This window comes from Dreissena polymorpha, chromosome 4 (assembly GCF_020536995.1).
Source record: "Dreissena polymorpha isolate Duluth1 chromosome 4, UMN_Dpol_1.0, whole genome shotgun sequence".
Lineage (NCBI taxonomy): Eukaryota > Metazoa > Mollusca > Bivalvia > Myida > Dreissenidae > Dreissena > Dreissena polymorpha.
In genome coordinates this window covers 74,010,297-74,034,145 of record NC_068358.1, presented here as the reverse complement: position 1 = coordinate 74,034,145, position 23,849 = coordinate 74,010,297, and the positions used below count along the sequence as shown (strand labels likewise).

The window sequence follows — 23,849 nt, the reverse complement described above, 5'->3', positions numbered from 1 at the left end:
TGTAGAATAGGGCCTCAATTTATAACCCATTCAATAGATAACCCATGGTAGTCAGGTGGTTTCCTACGGTTTATTTCCCGTATTGACCTTTGAAGTTCCGCAATAGTAATTGTCTGTACTTCTGTTTCAAAAACCATATCACTGATGTGGTCAAACTCTTTGATTACTGTTTGGTGATATTCATTGTCAAAATTTGGATTGTCTGAATGTACAGATGTAGCGCTTTGAAATGCTTCTTGAAACCATCAGCTACCTATTCGACTCCTGTGAAAGATTAACCATTCACATTTAAATCTTCAATTAAACAATTCTTATTCTCTTTATTCTTATTGATAAGTTTGTGAAATATCTTAGGATCTTGGGCTCTAGAATTCACAATTTTGTCACGGTCTTGCATTGTTTACTGGCTTGCTCATAGCGGATTGAACTACGAAAGAGTCTTTTTGTGGTCTTGATGTTAGAGAGTAACTGATTATTCGGATCTTGCGGTTTGCATTTGGAAGCCCATTTCTTATACGCTTCACGCTTGTCTCGAAGAGTGTTTCCAATGTCTTGCGTCCAGACTTTGAGTTTAGGTTTGGAATTCATATGTTTTATTTCAGTTGAATGCAGTTTCATGGTGTCTTTCGTAACTGTCATAATGTTCTGAGCAAAAACTTCGATATCCTGATTGTCTTTAAGTTCATTTGGATCAAGCATTAATACACCTTTTCTCATGTCTTCTGCAAATGATTCTTGATTGTTTTTTGTCCCATTTAACTTTTGACTTATTTTCAGATCTCTGAACTTTATTTTTCATAGGAATTATTAAACCAACTTTCACCGATATTTGAACTGGGTGGTGATCAGATACGTTAGAGTCGAGTTGGTTCAACACAATTTTCCCCGTGGACTTAATGTTTGTATGTCTGAATTTCACAAGAAAGTAATCTAGTTCGCTGACTTCCCTGCCAAGAGAGTTTATGAAAGTTTTTTCCGCTGCAGTCATATTTCAAATTCAGTTCATCTATCAAATGTTTAAAGTAAACTGTTCGTTTCAGAACTGGCCCGTTAACCGACAAATCAACATTTAGGTCACCTTTTATAATGATGTCATGTGAGTTCTGATATTGAAGAATTATTTCTATTAAGTTGTCAACACATTCTAGAAATTCTGTTTCAGTTTCAAGTCCACCTGTCGTTGGGAGATATGCAGCTACTATCAGATATTTTGTATGTTCTAACACTATCTCCAAACACTTAAGTCTCTCAATTCCGTCGGGTAGCACTCTTACGAGGTGATCAATTTCTTTCCTCCATTACACGGCTACTCCAGCGTGGCCTCTGTGACGTTGTCCAGGAAGTACCGGGTTGTAGAGATCACTGCATTTTCCTGCGGAACCAAAATTACTTCCTATTTCATTCAAGAGATGAAGTTCATATTCATTAAGCCATGTTTCTGATAACAATACGAATTAAGCAGTTCTAAATAGTTTATTGATGCATGTAACACTAGTTTTAACATTATTGCAGTTGTATGCGACCAAATTTATAGTGTCTGATTTATTGTCTTCATTGCGTGCAATCTTATTTTGTTGAGATCCTGGCGCTCGAATAAAAATAATCCTTGTTTTTAGATTGCTCTTTTGTTAGGTCAATAGTTTGGCTTACAATAGGTTTGTTTGTATCAGCCAGTTCAACAGGTTGACTATCAGGTTGTTCATTCATGTTAGTATCACATGGTTTGATAGTTACAACATCAGGGTCAGTGTTAATAGATTTCAGCTTTAAGTCCTTTTCAATAACTTTATCGACTTTCACAGTTCTGTTTTGTGGTTCAGTAACTATATTGCCATATTTGTTTAGGTTATGCTGATCTATTTTGTACAGTGTCAGACATGAATTACTCTTGTTTCCCTTTGTTTAATACTGAGTGTTGCTTGGGGGTTTGTACAAACGAGACTTTAGTTGTCCCTGCATCACAGCGTGGAGCTGGTTCCTCGGAAATGCCACAAATCCTTCTGGGAGTATGACGTCACATTCACCCTTCGTCAGGCTGTCTGTTGACTGAGGCTCACCAGTATGAGTTCGCCCATCTCCTCGACATGTCATGTTATTATTTTTCATAACATTGGAGTATACTGTATTATCATTTAATTTGGGGTATGGAATAGTTTCTTAAGCAATCTGCTGTTTCTCAATGCTTGTGGTAGTTGGTTGTATTTGTGTACTAAATTTATTAACAGTGTCATTCGATGCAAGCAATTGTGAACCAAAGCTTTCTAATTCTTGACTCACTTTTTCAAGGCTAAGACTTGTCACTTGACCGTGAATCGAAGCTGCAAGCTAATTGTTTTCGGATATACCATACGACTGTGTTGGCTGGTTCGAATATTTAGCAGTTTTCTCAAGGGAGTCAACTTTATTTTTCAAGAACTCAATCTTATTCAATATAGTTTTATTTGTCCTCTCTTGTTCTTCATATATATATATGCTTCTGATAGTTCTTTATATTTTAACTTTAAATTATTGTTGCAATTTCCTTATCTCTTTATCTTTTTCATTCAAACCTCTCAGTAGAGCTCGTTTTTCACTATGTTCATCATGTGATCTCACTGTTCTATCCCTTTGCTGGTCTTGGATAGCAATCACATCTGTGTCTGTACTCACCAGCTGGTTCCCCTGTACCTGCGGATTACTATCGCAAGACTGCTCTACTGCAAGATATAGCTGCTGTTTCTCCACTACACATGCCAGGCAGGTAGCTGTAACATTGTCACTGTTAAACTTAACACAATCACGATGACAAATACCTTGACAAGTTACACAGACAACTTGATCATTTTGTATGTCCTTACTACAGACATAGCATTGTTCAATGTTAAGAACAGGGTCAGTGTTAGCCTGTTCCTCGGTAAGAATGGCAAATGCATTTGAGACGGATGTATTTGGTAGAGCTGGAGTAATAAACGTAGAACTGTTTGCCGTTATTTTCACGGGTAGAGTCTTTGTATTATCATGCATGTGTAAGGAGCATCTTCAGGTTGGTTTTTAACAAGTTCAAGTTCAGTGTCACTACAATTTAAGCACCCAAAATGTATCCAATATGGTTCATTCTCATTATTTACTGTACATTCAGCATCAGTTTTTAGAGTTCTATTACAATAGAGACATTTAACTTCAGGTTCATCACCATTGGTCGGTTTATTTCCACTATTATTTTCCTTAGTATTCTTTGAGGGTTTTGAAAAAATATAAGTTTTAGCCTTACTTGATTGTTCAGTTGCTGTTGAAGATTTGATCAGTGCACTCTAGATATTGTCTGCCAGCAGTTGATTCACACTATCTAGATTTACAAGCTGTCCATTCACCGTAGCATGTCTAACAATTTTCTGTATCGCTGAAAGGTGTTGCCCTGTAAACAACTGTGTATTCTGTCCATTTACCATGAATTTACTTGTAGTTGCATAAATATTAATAGTGTAGAATTTATGTTTGATGGCATATGAAACTGAACTGAACTGTCGATTGGATAAATGTATCACATTAAACTGATTTATCATTTCTATAGAAATACAGAGCAGCTTCCTTAAGCTGTTCGAAGGTAGCCAGATCAGCGGAGATTACAAAATTGTCGCTCTTGATCTCGAAGTCCAAATGTTATGTACGTCTAGCTGCAGACAGTTTCTTTGCAAGACTCTTATCCATTCGGAGCTGATATTCGATTACCTTCTGTGCTTGTATGGTTTGAGTTCCAGTGGAGCCGGGTATGTCAGATCCCTTACCAATCGCGAACCCTTGCTATGCCCGTCTTGTCTGCTGGACTGCCATGCCAATCATACCATTACCAGCAATATCATTACCAACGATTGTATCAATCAACAATCTGACCAAGTATCTGCAAAGAGCTGGACACATCTTTTCATAAAATCAGAATAATATTTGTTTATAAAATAGGACAATCAGCTTAATGAATGAGTTATATACAGGTTGGCTATGCTAGAATGATCAATATTTAAAACTAGGCTTCTGATTAAATGTTTTAAAAAGATATGAGCGAGCTAGAGAAGAGAGAGAGAGAGAGAGAGAGAGAGAGAGAGAGAGAGAAGAGAGAGAGAGAGAAGAGAGAGGAGAGAGATGAGACGAGAGAGAGGAGGTAGGAACGAGAAGAGAGAGAGAGATGAAGAGAGGAAGAGAGAGAGAGTAGAGAGGATAGAGAGAAGAGATGAGATGAGTGAAAAGAAAGACAAGAAAGAAAAGACCGAAAGAACGCAAGAAAAACGAAAGACCGACAGACATAAAGAAATACAGAACGAACGAAAAGAAAGGCTACGAACTACGCACGACATCCCGCCCGCCAAGCACCGACCGCACTCCCTCCTCCCCCCCCTCCCTCCCTCTCTCTCTCTCTCTCTCTCTCTCTCTCTCTATATATATATATATATATATATATATATATATATATATATATATATATAAATATATATATATAATTTGTAAAATTGACGATTTAAAACTTATTAAAATTGTTTGCTTAACGTCCCAACGCTCGTATTATCGATAAGTGCTACATCCACAACTGTGCTCTTAATGCAAATAATGTATTTTTTTCACTCCTGAAAAATAAGATGGCGGATTTTCAAATTGGCTCCAAGCCAGTCCTTTCAAACTACAAATTCACTACTTACACAAACCGTCTCTGGGTTTTACCGCCTAAAATGACTAAATGCAGTCATATAAAATGTGTGTGTAACAGTAAATTGTCTAAAAAGTTCAGTAAGAATAAGAATATTTGTAAAAATCTTTCTGCCATTTGGCCTGAAATGGGTGTTTATTTCAATTTTGTCGACAGAATCAAACGTCGTGGATATAAGTAACAGGATAGACAGAACTCCAAAAAGTCGTACAGAAAACGGCCACTTGCTGCAAATATAGTTAATGCATTATCTATCGGATAGTGTATCAGTATATGTACTTTTAAATAAATTATTTTTCAACACACACTGTCTTATTCATATTTCAACATTTGTATTAATCCGAACAATTCATAAATTTGTATTATAAAACAACAACACACCACTCGAAAACATAACACAACCGATAAACAAAATGAATATATTATCAGACTGTCGTCGATGTCTGAAATGTAACAAACTATTTTTCTATATTCAAGCACCCATCATGTCATGCTCATGACGAATGAAGAAGCGGATGAAGCATTTTTTATTAGTTCACCGTTTCTAGGCTGTTCCATGATATCCTTTCATAAATGAACAATTGTAGATGACAATTTAAAGGGTCCAAACAGTAGTGAAGCAATTCCACAAAGATAATACACGCAGCCTAAATTTAGTAAATCGTGTGCGATGTAATCGTTCTATTGTGACATAACTTAACCCTGATCCTTTAAATTTGTTGCTATGATCATACAGTATGTTAACATAATACAATGTACTAAATAATCAGTCAGTCAGACATTACACGCATCGTTACGTATGTACAAGTAAAATTGTTACATGTTTATTATACATGTAATTAAATGAGCCTTCCATATGCATTTGATATGTAAACAAAACAGACCTAGAATTAGAAGGATATGCTGGTGTAATTTGTATCTAGCATACAATTTTGGCCCGATATATATTTGAATAAATTTTACAATGGATTATTTTACATTTAGCATAAACGTATTCGCCTTTTGACCCCCATACAGTTCAGTTTGGAGTGGAAGACGTATTCAACGAGTTGTGTGGTGTCTGCAAGCAGCTTAGTGGTTAACGCATTAATGTAACAACATTCAAGTGTTACCAAGCACGCCCTTTTATTCGTTACTTAAACGTGTAGGTTCAAGTACAAAAACAGCGCTGCTGTGAATATGATGGAAATTTCCAGAAACGTTAATTATTCAAGATGTAATGCACCACATACAACGGAGGCAACGCACAACAGAACACTTATTGGCGTAGACGAAATAATGGTCTAAGATACAGCGGTCCTATCGTAAGTACCATCATTAATATTTTTTGAACGGAAAATAGACTGCAGGTAAATTTGAGTTTTATTTATATTTCCCTCCTTATAATATGAGTAACCATGCGTGTTTAAAACATTGTGAAGTTGTATACAAGTATTTAGTTATATTAATGTCACTTTCACATGCTTAGTTTTTTCTTCTTAATCAATATATATTTAATATGAATTGTTATATTAGTCTTATTATCTGCATTAATATCAACAAATAGTTCTGAATTAGAATAATCTTCATCTTTAAAATATGGTTCAAAAAGATTCCATAGAACGTCATTAATGCACTTTGGGAAATGTGTATTCGGATTGATCACAGTGTCAATTAATTTTAATAAATGGAGAATACAAAATAAATATACATGCATCTAAAAAACTGGAAACAAAACTCACATAAATATCTTTTAAAATTGTCGTAATATTATTTATTTACAAACCAAAATATAATTTATATATTTTTAAAAGACATTGAAATAACATAGAGAACATATCGAATAAAAATTCGCAAGTCCTTTGGTTTCTGCACTGAACATCGTCAAGCAAGAGCAAACGCTACCACTACACCAGGGATAAAATTTGGACAGTAGTTTAACGTTTTGTCTATGATAACTTTTTTTCTGAGTTGTCAGTGAAACGCAATTCAAAAAATGTATAATAAATATCTATAGATATTTATTTTGAAGGGTTTTTATTTTAGCCAAAAAGTTGTCAATATCTTTAACAAGTATTATTAAAAAATCAACAAAACATTTAGGTCATACATTTTGACTGCTTCTGTCGAAGTACTTTTTATAAATAAAATTGTATTTCTATTTTGATTTTATGTTGTATGTTTGTTAAAACTACTTTACGAAATTCGTTTGTGTTTGTGACGTGATTTGGTTTTTGAAAACACGTGACCAGAAATGAATATATTAATTTTAAATTTTGACTAATTTTGCTTACGATCGGGACATAGGCAGAGTATAATTAAAAAAAGCGTGGTAAAGCAAAAGAGCTCACATTCAATATTATAACAGTTACGGTACGACAAGAGAAGTACGCCTTGATGTGTGACGGAAACTTGTTCATCCAACTGGCCGAACTGATTGAGAACATACAAAAGTTTAATGAAATAATCCAAGGAATAGATAGAAATTTTTATATATGGCTTCATACCACATATTAATCACAGTCAGTGAAAAAAGTTGCATGTTTAATGTTTTTGATTATATCGACTTTCTTAACGTGTGTTTATAGACAAAGAACTATCACCATATACATGAGGAAAATATTGACTTAACTTCATATTGAAACGTAATAATAATCGCTGTTTGTATTCGAGTATGTTGATAAAACAGGGGGAAGTTATTTTTGCATAAACGTAAATGGAATCATTTCCTTATCGTTTTGTCACACGCTCATGTGCTTTTGTTGCATTGTGATATCTTAAATAAGTAATAAAATGGATAAAAAGCACAAAGCGCCCATAGTCACAATCATTTAGGACGTGATATAGAGGATATTTGTTGGATTCGGTGGATTATCGATTTTAATTCACGAGCGATCATATAATTTTTTTTTCTATGATCACGAGTGAATTAAAATTGATAATCCACCGAATCCAACAAAATTTCTTGTTATTTTATGCCTTTTTGCACAGTTTATATACATTGTTACAGAGTTTAACTAAAGAATGTCGCTGGGAAAATGACGTCATTCCGTCAAAAAAAAAAATGACGTCATTTCACAGTAAACAGTATATAAATATTACATGGCTGACAGGGTGACAGTAAATTTGTCAACTTGAGGAAATACTGTCAACTGAGGCGAAGCCAAGGTTGACAGTATTTTTCCGAAAGTTGACAAATTTACTGTCACCCTGTCAGACATGTAATATTTATTTTATTATACCGAATAAACAATTAAAACATGAACAATTTATATGAACCATGAACAATTTAAATATTCAATAATTGAATTTTGTTTCAGCAATGAACAACAATTAATATGTTGAGTGGTTCAGATTTACGGGCAGAGCACAATGAACTTCGCTTTATTCGGCACCGACCTAGTAATCAATTTATCCCATCAATTTTCTTAGTTGTCAATTATTTCTTTAAAAATATAGATCTATTACAGAACCAGCTTTCCGTATTTTATTTTCATCACTTGATTACGCAATTTATGACGTACTTGTGTGACGTCATTTCGGTGACGAAACATTTTGGGACAACAATATAGACGTGTTTTTTTTTTATTACAGTAAAATATTTGTTTAAAGCATCGAACGAATCCAAAACGTATTTCGGATTGTGTGTTTGTCATGCATAACACCTTAAGAACAGACAGTGGAAATGTATATCGTTGTAACTTTATTGTTATTAGCATTGGATTAAAGTTGCCTTTGATGTAAGAGTGTCGTTTATACTAAATTGATTTCCTATTTGACTTCTGTCAAAGCTTAAATAATGGCATTTATCTATTCTAGAGCACAGTTTCAGCTGAAATCGATATTTTAATTACCCAAATACAACGGACACGCAAAACTGCGTACTGCGCATGCGCGAATGGGACAGTATAATTTTCGAACATTCCTCACGTGATTGCTAAGGCAGCGGGATACAGTATTTTTTTGTCAGTAAATTTTTTCCCGCTGGTGGCACTTGATTGCTATGGCAGCGGGATACAGTATATTTTGGACAGTAAATTTATTCCCGCTGGGTCTGACAGTATTTCTATGTCACGATGGCCTATGGGAGTTTAGCATTGTAAATAAAAGTAAGGTATAATAATGAAAATTATCGATAATTTTCAGTTTGAAACAGTGAAATTATCAGTTTTAATTCACTGGTATTTCTTGTTGTAGTTTTTGTATTATACCTTGACCGCACACGTTTACTTCTTTATTCAATTATTTCTGATATCAGGCTTATACAGTCTCACTTAGTCTATGTTCATGCAAATAAGCCAATGGTAAAATCGTGTTTTATCATTCCGAGCTGAACTGAAAATTTAAAACGAACACACTTCATTTTAAGTGCTCTCTCAAGTGAAAGGTATCAGCAGATTCAATGTTCAAACTTTTATTAATATCCCGGCAACGTTAACTCTTAACGACTGAAATTTACCAGAGGCAATTCCTTACATTACAATTCACGGTTGGTTAAAGTAAATAATTACTTAATAGCGAAGTTGAGAGCTGTTGAACGCATTCGTCTTGATGAAAAAAACTTATAAAACAATAGCGCCTAATATTTAAGAGAACACTATAATTGCAACGTTTTGGCGGATTGGAACTAATGAAATGAAAATATATTCAAAACATACAAATTCTGACTGCTGAGCATTTAATTAAGGGGAAGATTTGGTAAATGTTTTGTTTTTACGACCGCCTGAAATAATTTGTCGAGTAATACCAGCCGCCATTTAGCTGATTCTAGTTTTACTTCAGTAAGAAGAGATAGAGGATATTTGTTGGATTCGGTGCATTATCGATTTTAATTCACGAGTGATCGTAGAAAATATATTTTTTCTATGATCGCGAGTGAATTAAAATCGATATTCCACCAAATCCAACAAATTTTCTTTTTATTTTATGCATTTTTTAACAGTTTATATACATTGTTCAAGATTTTAAGGGGTGTTGCGGCAGTTTATTTAACCGAGAATATATTTATAGCAACACCGATGATGCTATTATCACAACTCAATATTTTTTTTATCAGTATCATCAGAAATGACCGAGTTGGTTCATAATTCAATTGTCAGTGGTTCGATCCCAGGTGGGGTTAACTTTTTTTTACTTTTTTTATTTCTTTAATTTTATTCTTGTTTTATACTGGAGTATTTAGTCATGTCGTTTAAATTTATCAATTTAAAGCATTTAATCACAAACTCCAAAAGAAGCCGAAATCTGTGAACAAATACATGTAAGTTATTAATGATTATGGTCGAGTTTGATACTGTATGGTATTGTGTTTGTGATTAAATATTGTTTTTTATTAATGTCTTTTGATAAGCTGTTGTGATCCCAGTTAAGATTGTAAACAATTTCTAATTTTTATGCATATTTCTTACAATCTATGTACCGGTACTTGGGTTTTGCCGAATTGATGTATTTTTATAAAATTTGACGTAGTCGGTAGGGATAGTTAAAACAAAAAATCTCGGTTAAAATGCGGTGACCCCCTTTTTTTTGTGTTTTATGATGACAACACGTAGAATAACATATTTGAGCAGTTTTTAAGAATTCTATTTGACAGATTTTTTTAAAAAATTACATTTTGGTGTTAAAAATAGTAAAAAATTGATGTTTTTTGGTGTGACATAAACATTTTTTTTTTAATTTAACTTGTGTTCTCCATTTTTTTGGCATTGTGTTGTTTAATTAAATGGTATTTTATGTATCTCAGCTTATATAATATCTATATGTTGTCTATTTAATATGTTATTAATTGTTTTGAGGCAATTAGAGATTTTCCAGTTTAAATGAAAAAGTACATGTTATAAAATGGTGAATAAAATCAGAACAAGGCCGGTGACCCTATATTTTTATTTCATTTTTCATATAGTATTTGTATATAGTACTTGAATATAAATTTTGAACACAATTTATTTGGTGGAAAAAAATCAGCAAAACTGCAGCAACACCTCTTAACTAAAGAGTTTCGCTGGAAAAATGACGTCATTTCGTCAAAAAATGACGTCATTTCACATTAAACAGTGAAAATTATCGATAATTTTCACTGTTTGAAACAGTGAAATTATCAGTTTTAATTCACTGATATTTCTCTATAAACCACCGGAAAGCATAACATAAATAGAGGATATTTGTTGGATTCGGTGGAATATCGATTTCAATTCACGAGTGATCATATAAAATATTATTTTTACATGTGGCGCAGCCACGAGTGAAAATATATATTTTCTTTGATCACGAGTGAATTAAAATCGATATTCCACCGAATCCAACAATTTTTTTTTTATTTTATGCTTTTTTTCACAGTTTATGTACATTGTTAAAGAGTTTAACTAAAGAATTTAGCTGTGATAATGACGTCATTTTGTCCAAAAAAATGACGGCATTTCACAGTGAACAGTGAAAATTATCGATAATTTTCACTGATCATTTTCATTGTTTGAAACAGTGAAATTATTAGTTTTTATTCACTGATATTTCTTTATAGACCACTGGAAAGCATAAAATAAAAAAACTGTTATCATACTGCAAACTGTTGGTGCATCATCGTTAACACCTTTCATGATATGACCAGTAAAAAAAACAATATTTTAGTCATAAGAACAGTGATCAGATAGCAATATACATATTATATTCACGAAAGTATTTTATCCCACTTTTACAGCGATTTCGGTTGATTAAAGCCCTGTTGATTAAATATCATCTATAATCAACGGCAGGAAATGACGTCAATATTTCGACGAAATGACGTCATAAATCCAGCAAAATTATACAGTCAAACTAATTTTGTTTAAATAAAAAGGGTTTAAAAAAAGTGGGATAAATAGAATAATAGATTATTGTTGATAATAGATCAGGTTTATCATGCTCGGCACGAAGGGCTCGTGCTTTTTGTTTTCTAAGCCTCTCATGATAAACCTGATCTATAATCAACACTAACCTATTATTCTCTATGTTTCCCTCAGTGCTATTGTGGTAAAAAGCTGACGTTGATACCCGTTTTAGACGCTCGAGATCAAGCTTATGCAAACACCGTCGAAATATATCCATTGTCGTACATAACGTTATAAGTAAATAAGAATGTTCGACTTGCTTAACATTGTTTTAACAAAAAAGATAGTATAATTTAACATCTTTGAAGGCAGTTTCGGTTATTGCGGTATTTACCGATGGTTTGGAGTTCCGATGCACAGGAATTAAACCACAAAGACGATAGTCTATTAGACGCTGAACTTATATAAAAAAAAGTTAAGGTATAGAATCCAAATTGTAACTATTTTACAATTTTAAAATTACTTACAACCCGATCAAAGACATCACAAACAAACACTAATCTACAAAATAACAAGTTTCGTTGTTTTTTTTATCCAGGCATAATTATAAAATAATTTTCCAAATCCTAAAGATTAAAAAAAGCTACACGTTAGATGGATTCTTTTGTAATAAGACTGGTGCTCTTTTTGCCAGTGAATCAAGTTATGTATACAAGGAGTTTTTGATTCTTCTAAGTAAGAGAAATTCAGTTTACAATTTTACATAAAATATACGTCTGTTTATATATTGTTTTCAGTCAAAAAATAAAATTAAAATAACTGTGCGGAAATAAGACGCTTAAAAAACAAAAATTTTACTCCATAGTATTTAATTTAAGAAGACTTGTTTGCTTAAGTTTATAAAAAGCTTTAGTTTCTCAATAAAATGATGCATCTTAAATCTGTTACTTGCGCACTGTTGCTTAAAGGCGTTTTGTTTTCGAAATATTTATAAAAAAACGTATGTAGCGCCGTTAAATGTCGCAATGTCGTTATATGTCGCAGGCTACGAGATTTGTCGCAACGTTGACGATAAATGTCGCAAGGAACGATAAATGTCGCAAATCCTACTGACGATATATGTCGCAACTTTAACGATAAATGTCGCACATATTTCAACTAACGATATATGTCGCAATATTAACGATAAATGTCGCATGTGTATGACATGTTAAAAATGAAAAGTTGGAGTAAAAATGACTAACATTTTTCAGGTTAGATCTAGATTACCCGACGAGGTTCATCGGGCCGATTTCCACCAGAATGGTCAGTTTTTAGTTAGTATTGTCCGAATTGGTCAGTTTTTATCAGTGTTGTCCTTAATTGTCAGCTGCGGAGAAGATCTACCGAATCGGTCATATTTATTCATTTCCGACCAAAAAAACATTAGGTTGTATTAAAAAATTACAAAAATCATTGTTTTAACTTAATCGAAAATCGGAAAAGCGAGGTGCTCGTAAGTTTTTGTTTTAGGTTTAAGGCCGTTTCAAAAAGTTTGGTAATATAAGGCCAGTCTTACAGGAGCCGCCTGGGTAGAACAAAATGTGAATTCCTCGGTATTTCTACTGGATACTGACAGCTTTGCTATCTTTGCATCAGCGATAGAAGGCGAATATTCTTGGATAGAATCATCGATCCAGGATCGCACCGGGACCTCTGGTACCAACCGTTGTGCTGAGCTCTTTGGCTCATTATGGGGCTGGCAAAGGAAAATGTATTTTTATGAAAACTTCCAGGAATTACGGGTTCTCTTGTTAAACGGTTGGTCGTTCGGTTGCAGCTGCGCAATGCAGCAGATTCTAAACCCATAATCAAATAATCGCTGAATACAGCTCACTTTACTCTGTGAACGGCTTTACACCAACGTAAGTAATCAGGTTCAAATGACATGGGCTCCGTGTCGTTCGTTATTACCAGTTAACTGAACATGCTATCCGATTTTCCTACCTAAATTTGAAGAAAGGCGTGCACTAGGGTCAGTATCCATTCAATATGTTAGTACGGCGATACGTTCAGTAGCTGAAACAGCCTCTTTAGCGACACATACATTACTGTTGTCATTGACAAAAATAAGATACAAACAATTATTTTATTATTAACAAATCTACACAGTTGTGAAATAAATGTGTCGTTTTGGTGCTACCCTGAACGATTTGGGATCTTTGCAACAAGAGCGGTTTTATGAGGGCGGAAGCGGCGTGCGTCCACTCCCCTTAATCAGCGAAGATTTTTTAAAATTAAAATGTGCATATCTAGGGCCTTTAAATCGAGTGCCAAAATATACCTGCGGCGCATGAATTTGGATATTATAAGCTACTATCAACCGTTTAAGGGTTAACCAATTTTTAACTAAAGTATCCGTCACCTGTGTAACTTGACCTACGCCCCCCCCCCCCCCCTATTCGAAAACCCTGGATCCGCACCTGCTTTTATTTCACAAACATGACGTCACGAATTTACAGATGTTTAAACGCCAGCCACAGTATGAAAGTCTTATTGATAACAATCATTTTAATAGACAATTTCATTTAATTAAAAAATGGCAATAAAATAAGTTTAGACATATTTCTACAAGATTAGAATACGAGCATGATTTAATTGTATGAAGTCTTCTTATCCAAAAGTTGCCTTTTCTGGGATTTCATTTTGGCACACTTACTAGAGAAAGAACCCTGAAGACAACGATGCTGATTTTAAGGAAATTATTTTTATATTTGATTTAAGTAAGGCATGAAAATACCACGATTGCTCGAGTGGTTAACTCATGGTGACTTTAGCATATCTTTATAAACCCTGATTTCCTAAAAAGCTTTTCAAAGTCATATACATAAAGTAAACGTGATTTGCATGAGTTTTGTAGGTGAATTTTGACTTTTTTAATGTTGAAGAAGATATTTTTTTTTAAAGAAGATAGCAAAAAATGAAAAACAATGGCGCTAACAATTACTTGTTGTTATCCGAGGCGAACATTTAATTACTTATAAAACGTAGCACACAGGGTGCAATATTTGTGGTTGTTCATTTTCTTGTATCTTTAAGACGTTGCCAATAGACTTTAAACGAAATATTTAAATTGGTACATAAATCCCGTCTATTTACTCAATGGTTTAACTGTCATTATAAAATGCATTTAACATGAAAAGTATATGTTTCAGAAAAAAACGCCCTCAATAAACGTATCGCGAGCGTTAAAGGGCGACTACTCTAAATGAATGTGTCGGTGCTGAAGTATAATGCTGCGATCGGACTAAAATATTTAAGAGTTTTTTTCATTGGCCATTTTAATGAAGCGCATGTTCCGTCGTAATTCGTTATCACGCGCTCTGTATTAAATAAGCCAATGGAAACACTCGATAGTATTCAACCCGGAGGCAGATTTTGACTTCTGCACCGACACAATCAGTAGAGTATTCGCCCCTTTAACTCAGTACGCGTGGTTCGCGATACCTTTATTTAACAAGGTGCCTGAACCACGTGACTTTTTCGGCTATGTGTGGGACAATCGGATGTAAACAAAACGTCGCTTCAGGTAACTTTTTTGATTATTTCTTCATGATTTCAAAACCATTTTCCAGAAAACAAAGACGAGTGCCCGGTCATTGTAAAAAGACACAACTTTGTTAAGTTTGCGCAAAATTAATTAAGTAATTTTTCCAACAAGTGCAACCTCGTGTTAGAAAACACATGAAGTGAAATGCTATGTGTGGTATATTTTTTGTTCAATCAACAAAAACATTGATTATAATATTATCGAGGGTTTAAAAAATAGGGCGGGCAGTGTTATTCTTCATAGATAAGCTACTTACATGGTATGTTTGCGAAAAATACATCTAATTCGGAGTGTGTGTATATAAATGTTATACTGCTATGTGTGGGACACATTTTTTAAATGCTATGTGTGGTATACAAGAATTTGCCCGTCAGTTCTGCATTTAATCTGAACACAGTTTTGTAAGAATCTAGAACATAAACTTTAGTCTGTCCTGAAAATATATCAAATTAACCAAATGTTACATTATTGAATACTGAAGTGATCGTGTAATGATTAAACAATTTATGTTTAACTGAACATAATTCTTATAAAAGCATACATGTTATGTTGAAATATAATATTTCTTTGTTTTACTTATTGTCTTTAAATAAATATAATGATTGATATTACTGCCTGATTATTGAATTTGGTCCATTTTTTAATGAATGATAACGAAAATAAGAGCACATGCTTTAAAATGGGTTTTACTTCTATTGTTTTTCAGACTTGAAAAGGATGAGTCGAAAGATCTGTAACGCTTTTTAAGGTTCGAAGCTGTGTAAGAACTCCATGAACACCATCAAACCACACGGAAGGTGATATGTGGCAAGTTAATTATCAAAACCACAGTGACAGAGACAGGGACCCCGCTTCATTCTGTGATGTTTATGGAAAGCTATTTCAACTAACTATGCAAACATACCATTTAACATGTATTTTTGCATAAGCAAAACAAAGTGTGTGTATTGATATGTGTGTATATTTATGGGATTTGTATCTATGTTATTACTAAAATTGATTAGATGAATATAAAATCTGATTATGTGTGTTAATAAAACAGGTGTTTCATAACAAATAACAATTTAAATCCAATGATGCTTGTTTGTGGTTTATTCCAATATAATCTCCATATGAACATCTTCGAATCCAATAATGCTTGTTTGTGGTCTATTCCAATATCATCTCCATATGAACATGTTCCAATCCAATAAGTCTTGTTTGTGGTCTATTCCAATATTATCTCCATATGAATATCTTCAGTATATCAGAATAAACACGTAATTAATAATTACATTACTTTATAACTAGCATGCACATGTAACAATAGAAATTAAAGCACCAAATACATAAAGAAGTACATTAGTATTCACAAAGAAATTGTAATCAGTCAATTTATGAATTTGCAAATCTTGCTATTCAAACATATGAATGCTCCAATTAAGTCATAACAAATGATCATCGCCAAAACGTCTTGACTTGTGGGTGTTATTATACCAACAAACATATTGAATTGCATCAATACTTCATTTACTCAAATTCAAATGAAATCTGAATAACTAAAAATAGTTTGAGATGTTTAATGAAAATACTCATTCGCCCCGGTCATGAAAGGGAGCTGCAAGATCTTGTTACCACTGCACCAAGAAATTAACATTAAATCATATAATGTTGTTCAATTTGTTGAAATGTCAAATTTTTATGTAATGTTTACTTTGATTGTTTTCTTTCCCTGCAATACTTGCACCATCTGGTAATAAAACAAACAGTCATTTAAACTTTGGAACATTTAATACACATGTTTGTATATGACAACTTTTCATTGATCAAGATATCAGGTCGTCTCTTGAAGGTGCGTCCAAAAATACTTTAATCTCCCTGAAAAGAATAAAATACAAATGAAATAAACTGTTCAACTTAAAAAAAAGCATGCGTGATATATCAGATAGCTCAATAGGATTTAGATACAAAAACATGATTTTCCAGAAAAAAAAGTTATTGATCCTAGTGTCCATTTGTTTCAAAATGATGTATGATCTCTTTATGCTTATTTAATAACTATCGTTACAGTCAAAAATGCCTACACATTCCTGCTAAAAAACACACAACTAATTTTTTGTAGTTTTGTTGCAATAATATTCACATGACATCTTGCACTAACAATCCTTACGATTTTGTGTATTAAACAAGTGCATTAGTTGGCAATAACAATTCACTGAAAATTCAACATTTTGTAACAATCAATTTTATAAAAACAAAGAAGAAAAAGTTTGCCCAACGGAACTATTTTCCTGTTCGTGCGTGGGTGGCTTTGTGTTAGGAGATCCCCCGACCGTGTTTTGACCTCTCTGCAACACTGTTCGAAAACAAATGGCATTCTGAAAGTAAACAAAATATGAATATAAGTTATCGACAATCATGATAATTTTAAGTAACACGAACGTAGGATTATCATATTTAAGGCGCGCAAAACACTACCAACAATGTTTATTGACCAACTTTTGTTATTCAGACAGACTTTAAATATTATTGACGTGAATGTCAATCTGTCGATTCTCTAGTTTAGTTTGTATACCACACATAGCATTTAAAAAATTTGTCCCACACATAGCATCATTACGATTTCACACACACATACTCCGAATCAGATGTATTTGCGCAAACATACAATGTATGTAGCTTCTCTATGAAGAATTACAATGTCCGCCCTATTTTTTAAACCCTCGACAACATTGTAATCAACGTTTTTGTTGATCGAATAAAAAATATACCACACATAGCATTTCAGTTCGTGTGTTTTCAAGCACGCGGTTGCACTTTTTGGAAAAATTACTTAATTAATTTAGCGCAAACTTACCAAAGTTATGTCTTTTGACAATGACCGGGCACTCGCCTTTGTGTTGTTGAAAATGGTTTTGAAATAATGAAGAAATTATCAAAAACGTTACCTGAAGCGACGTTTTGTTTACATCCGATTGTCCCACACATAGCCGAAAAAGTCACGTGGTTCAGGCACCTTGTTAAACAATACTGTAAAATGTTGAGATGACTGAGTACGAGGGTCATCCCCAAAGCATCTAGAGTGTTTCAATCATTGTTAAAGTACTTGACAAATTTACTTGACACTGTGTCCACCCATCGTATTACCAAATGGTTATTACATGTTCGACCGCATGGGAAAATATGTTTCGTTTGCTATGGAATAAGGGAACGAACAATTAAGGTATCATATGATCGGACGGTGCAGGTCAGGAGAAATAACGTCGTAACCATAACGATTCAATTGGAATAATATCATACAGTGTAATTTTATGTCAAGCTTGGTAAACAGTGCCTTTGATTAAGGTCTTATGATAGAGATTGACATTCCCGTATTTTGCTATTTTTCGAAAAATTGTATTCTAAAACTATTACAACAGTTTAACGTTGATAATACATTTTAGTAAAAGAAATAAAAAATAGAACCGTTAACAGAGTTTCAGTTTATTGTTGTTAACCAACATAATATCAATGCTGTATTTCAGGTTGATATGTTTGCTGTTGCTGATTGTGATTGCGCTAGCAAAGGGCTGGAAGACGTGCGGGCTAATGTCCGATACAGAGTATAGGATAATGCTCGAAGTGGTATCGGACGGGAGGTATCACGTACCGATTGCAGAAAGGACATCCTTAGAACGATATACACTGCGAAGATTTCAAAGATACAAGGGGTTTTATTCGAGTGAAAATAATCGACTGTACTATACGGGAAAAGGCATCTAAGTTATAACTCATAATTACCATTAAAGTAAAGGCATTGTTGAGAGAAGGTTATATCATCTGTTAAAACAAAGATGTACTGAAGGTTCAGGGGCAAATATAAAGCAAGTTATTGCTTAACTGCCGCATTATTAAAAGAGCAATGCAAAGTTTTCGAACAAAGCACCTGTAATGCATGTGTGCAGCAGCTCTGTGCACGATATACTTTAAATATATCTCGTCAATATGCAGAGACATGCAGTTATATACAATAAAGTAAAGTGTAAAGTTATTATAAGCGTAATGGATATATTAAGTCGGTTTGTGTGGTTACGAGCTATACCTAGCAAATCAGCCGATGTAATCACTTAGCATTTGAGTCGCATATTTTCAGAATTTGATTAATCAAAAATAATTCAGCATGAAAGAGGACGTGAACTCGATAGGGAAGTAAAACGGTTGTTGAAAGTTCTCAATATAAAGATTAGCAAAAGTCGCCCTTATCACCCTCAAAGTCAGGGGAAAGTTGAAATGATGCATACATGTGAGATTTATGGTGAAAGGTTGTTCCTGTAATGTTTTTGAAAGCAAACTTGTTGTTCAAACTCGTGTACTTGATATGATTTAGTTGCCTATTATTTGCTAGTCGATATTTCTTTCCTTATCGAAAGCTGATTCATTGCTACACAATTATTTATTTGCAAGTTAATTTTAATAAAATGTGATAAATAAATTAAGACTGGTCAACTAGTGTATTGTTTATTACTGCAAAATTGTCAAATTAATGTGTAGGCTTGGCACTTTACAAGACAACGGCAATGAGTTATTATTGTTCACGAGATAGAAACGTAATAAATACCTCTTACACACCCGACGGGGTCACGAGGATAACTAACAACCATATTCACATACTGGGTTATTAGTATTAACCTAAACGGGCATGAGCCAAGATAAACATACATTTAAATTGATAGATATAACGCATAATCTCTTTTATATAAATGATAAAAAGATGGTAATTTATATTATCTATCAATCGGAAGATCTAAGTCGACGTATAAAATCGCATTATAAATATGAAACATTCAAAAACATGACTTTTTATCCTGAACCATAAACACTTCTACAAAAAATACTTTTTCCGTGAGATACGATGAAGAATACAAACAGGAAAATCCCCGATGGCACAGACGTGCGTGAATGTTAAATTATGTTCTGTTTATAGGAAGTTTAAGTTAAAAATAAACACTTTTCAATGTGTAATTTACAAGCTAAACACAATTCGCCAGCTTTAACTATCCGCTACCATAAATAAGATACCTGTCATTCACATGTCAGGATAGCACGTGACGGTCCAAGTAAATTATCCAATCGCGGAATGCTTTTTGACTGTTCATGCATATACATATTGTAGATGCAAACATGCAACTGGTTCATATCCAGATCACAGTTTCGACAATTCAAGCATCGCAGACCTTTAAAAATGATCTTTATTCTAATGATCGGGTTACTTGTCGTTTCGAAAGGTATGTTGATTTTTGTTATAATGAGGAACTTTTGAAAATTAAGTTTTGTCCGATAAGTTAAACATGGTGACAATAACACAGAACTTTTTTGTTTGAAAATCAATAATTTAAAATATATTAACTTATAAACTATCCTAAATCCATTCAATTAATTATATTCACAGCACGTGGCAATTGTCCTGACGGGTTTGTGCAGTTCAGGGAATCGTGTTACCACTTTAGCCACAGCAGGGAAACCTGGATGGGCGCGCAGGTAATTTTTTAATTAACTTTTCAGTATAACTGTCAGTATACATTATACAATCTAATAGAATAATATTTTTTAAATGGATAAATGAACTTTTTAAATCGATTAACACTAAGCATACATATTTTGATATTTATTTTGTATCTATTTTTGGGGCTTGACAACTTTACATTTGCCTTACCCCAAACATTTTAGCAGTGAATATATGTACAGCTCCAAGTAAACTTGTACAATAACCACTATCTTATTCATTTTCAATTATTGACACAACAACTGATCAATGTCAACATTACGCATCTGTTTCTTATGAATTGGCTCTACCTTCCAACGTCTTCACAATGCCCTTGCTTCCAGGTAGCATGCAAAGAGGCATTCTTTCCAACCAAGGCGAATCTTGTTAAAATCGACGACCAAGCTGAGAATCAATTCCTGTTTAGACAAGCCCAAGCAACAAGAAGTAAGTGGATTTATGCGGATCCTTACATATGATTGTTTACGGATGGAAACGGGGTTCAAGATTGACGTGCTAAACCTGTATCGCATTCTGTATTTTGAGTATTTAACTATTTAAATATATTACCAGTAATATAATAAATGTTTAACTTATGTAACAACAATCCATGGGTGAATTTGCATCGTTTATGTAGAACTAAATAGTTTTAGTTTCTTGTACCATGGACTTTTAACTTAAAAATGGTCAAAGGTCTGCATCCACAATTAAGCGCAGATTGTGTTGCAACTGCCTTATTAGATTAAATACATATGAAAAATACATAGAGAATACTAGGTTAGCGTTGAATAGAGAGAAGTTTATTTTGCGAGGCTTAGAACACTGGGAGCGCGAGACTTGGCGAGCGCTTTCGGTGTTTGAGCCGAGCAACATTATAAATTCACCAAATTCAAACAACTATTATGAATATTTGGTGGTGTACACTTATAGCGGAATACTGGATAGGAGCCTCGGATCTTCAGGTGAAGGGAGTGTATCGTTGGCTTAACTCGGGACAGGAAGTCGGGACTTACTTCAATTTCTGGATTTACTCTGGAAATCCCAGCGGAGGTCCGGAACATTGCATGGAAATTTCGGTGAGATGTGTCAACTATTTTTTCTACTATTTTATTATTATTTATATATAGATTTAAATGAATTTAATGCCTAACGGCGGATAAAAGAGTAATGTATAAATTTGCTTTATTTATAAACGATTGTTACTTAAAACGAGAAAGTATACTGTGTGTGAAGATATGACTCTATTATGGCTATTATACAAAATTGTAATGACATTTATAAATGCTATATCCTAAATCAAATCAGTGATTTTTTTTACTATATAATCTTTAACAGACATAAGAGGGCTACACTTGTTCATGTCTAATAAGGGACCCGTAAGCCGTTTGGATGGCTGGGTAGTACTGTTTGATTAAAAGTGTATATAATAACTATTATGTGTATGTACTATGTGTCACTTAAATACAATTAGATATGAAACTATATTTTATAAGCTGGTTCCGTAAAGAAATTCCGAATATTTGTTGATTTAATGGTGAGGATATAAAACACTTCTGTGTTTAAATGCATATTAAATGTGATTGCTCAATAAAAATGTACAGTTACAATGTTCGCTATTAAGCTGTTTTAGACAAGCATTGAGCATGCCATGTTTTTAAATTGTGGGGCCGGTAAATATCATTTATCTGTTTTATTATGCTAAACACAGTTTACAAAAATTAAGAAATAAGTAACGGATTAAGATTATTTTTCTTTATTGTGGGATGTGTCCTCGCAAAAAGGCTAGAAGTGAGGTAAGCGACACCATTTGGCGGTTAATATATAGTTAGAAAGTCGTGGTTATGACATATCCAACTGCTTGTAATGAGAAAGTGACCAGTTGGAACGATTAAATATGTCGTGGTAACAAGTTACTTAGTCATGGTAGCGACATTTATAAAACATGCATGTATGTGCCACCTTTAATAATTGATTTATTTAATAATAATTTACTTTGGCCGGATTTCAGCTTAATACTAACAATGTGCCCTTTTGGAACGACCAGACCTGTACCGACTTCCAGCACTTTATCTGCGAGACAGCTGCCAAATAAGCATCTTCTTTAAAGCCCAGGTTGTTGTTATCACATGACCTGATTTTGTTTATAATTTTATTTAATATTTTGCAATCTTTATTTCTCCTTATTCTTAAGTTTAATATAATCATAACCTTTCGTAAAATATACATGAAAAGGTTAGAATTCAACACAAATATTAATAGTATTAATATTACATCAACGTTGCAAAAACATGTCCAAATTACAACCGATTAAAAAGGGTTATATTAAAAACAAAGTTCGTAGTCAATCGTCCTTATGAACGGTGATGTTTGTACTATTTCTAGTTAACAAAATTCAATTACATGTAATATTGTTTGTGCCTTTTATACGAACGGAATGTATAGCCATGTCCATAAATGAAAGTCCAGAGGCAATACTTTATATATTATACAGAAAATATAGACCAAGGGATTTAATAGCGGCCGTTTACAATATGTATGCATAAGAATCGACTTATTAAGGTTAAGTTTTATTGATATTTAATAGTTTTGGGCTGATGTCTAATAGCCTTTTGCTCATATTTTGACGCAATTGCCTTTGTCTTTAAAATTTCTATGTAAAAATCTGTACGATATATAGATATATGTATGTCATTGATTCCAATAAAAGCTGGACTCTTAAGTGTTAAATAAAGTATAACTATCGTATAATAAAACATATATTGTATTAATGTTACATATAAATACATCAACATTAATGCGTTAATTTCTTGGCGCACAAACAGCATATAAGCTTAAAAGCTTAGCAAACAGTATGTATATAAGCACGTTGACAATCACGTTAACAGTTGACTATGCGATTAATTCTCATTACGTACATTTCAGTTTGCAGTGTACACAAACCAAGCAACAAAACAATAACATACGTGCAGGTCTTGTCTCAGAATACTGACACATATATTTATGAGAACATCGTTTAATGTATAATTGAAAACTGATTTTGAAGAGCACAATAAAAGAAAATATACATTGATTGATATCTGTATTCTTCATCACAATTATCGATAAGGCAATGCTAGTTTGTTCAAGAATATTAATTAAATACCACCGGTATATATTCATATCTAGACATTTGTCCGAATGACATTGGGCTTACATAACCCAATTTTAAAAATACATATCCAGGTACTCAAAACGTGTTCCAATTTTGAAAAACATATTCAGGTACTCAATGGATTTGCTCGTTAATACATTTGAATAAAAGTT

General features: G+C 33.3%; 1 protein-coding gene across 2 annotated transcripts; it reads left to right on the top strand.

Annotated features, from left to right (window-relative positions):
• Positions 1–20,209: 20,209 nt before the first annotated feature.
• Positions 20,210–23,634, top strand: LOC127876010 (perlucin-like). 2 transcript variants are annotated; one of them, XM_052420834.1, is made up of 6 exons: positions 20,210–20,289; positions 20,454–20,542; positions 20,891–20,993; positions 21,477–21,622; positions 22,555–22,658; positions 23,469–23,634. In XM_052420834.1, the coding sequence occupies exons 1-5, from the start codon at positions 20,247–20,249 to the stop codon at positions 22,636–22,638; spliced, it is 465 nt and encodes a 154-aa protein (XP_052276794.1). In that variant the 5' UTR covers positions 20,210–20,246; the 3' UTR covers positions 22,639–22,658; positions 23,469–23,634. The 2 variants fall into 2 exon arrangements, with proteins under 2 accessions (XP_052276794.1, XP_052276793.1); XM_052420833.1 differs by lacking the exon at positions 23,469–23,634 and having other exon boundaries at positions 22,555–23,247.
• The last annotated feature ends 215 nt before the right edge of the window (positions 23,635–23,849 follow it).

Coding starts and splice junctions, on each gene's coding strand:
- LOC127876010 (XM_052420834.1), top strand. CDS start 20,247: ATGATCTTTATTCTAATGATCGGGTTACTTGTCGTTTCGAAAG. Junction 20,994..21,476: donor ACAAGCCCAAGCAACAAGAA/GTAAGTGGATTT, acceptor GTACACTTATAG/CGGAATACTGGATAGGAGCC. Junction 21,623..22,554: donor AACATTGCATGGAAATTTCG/GTGAGATGTGTC, acceptor GCCGGATTTCAG/CTTAATACTAACAATGTGCC.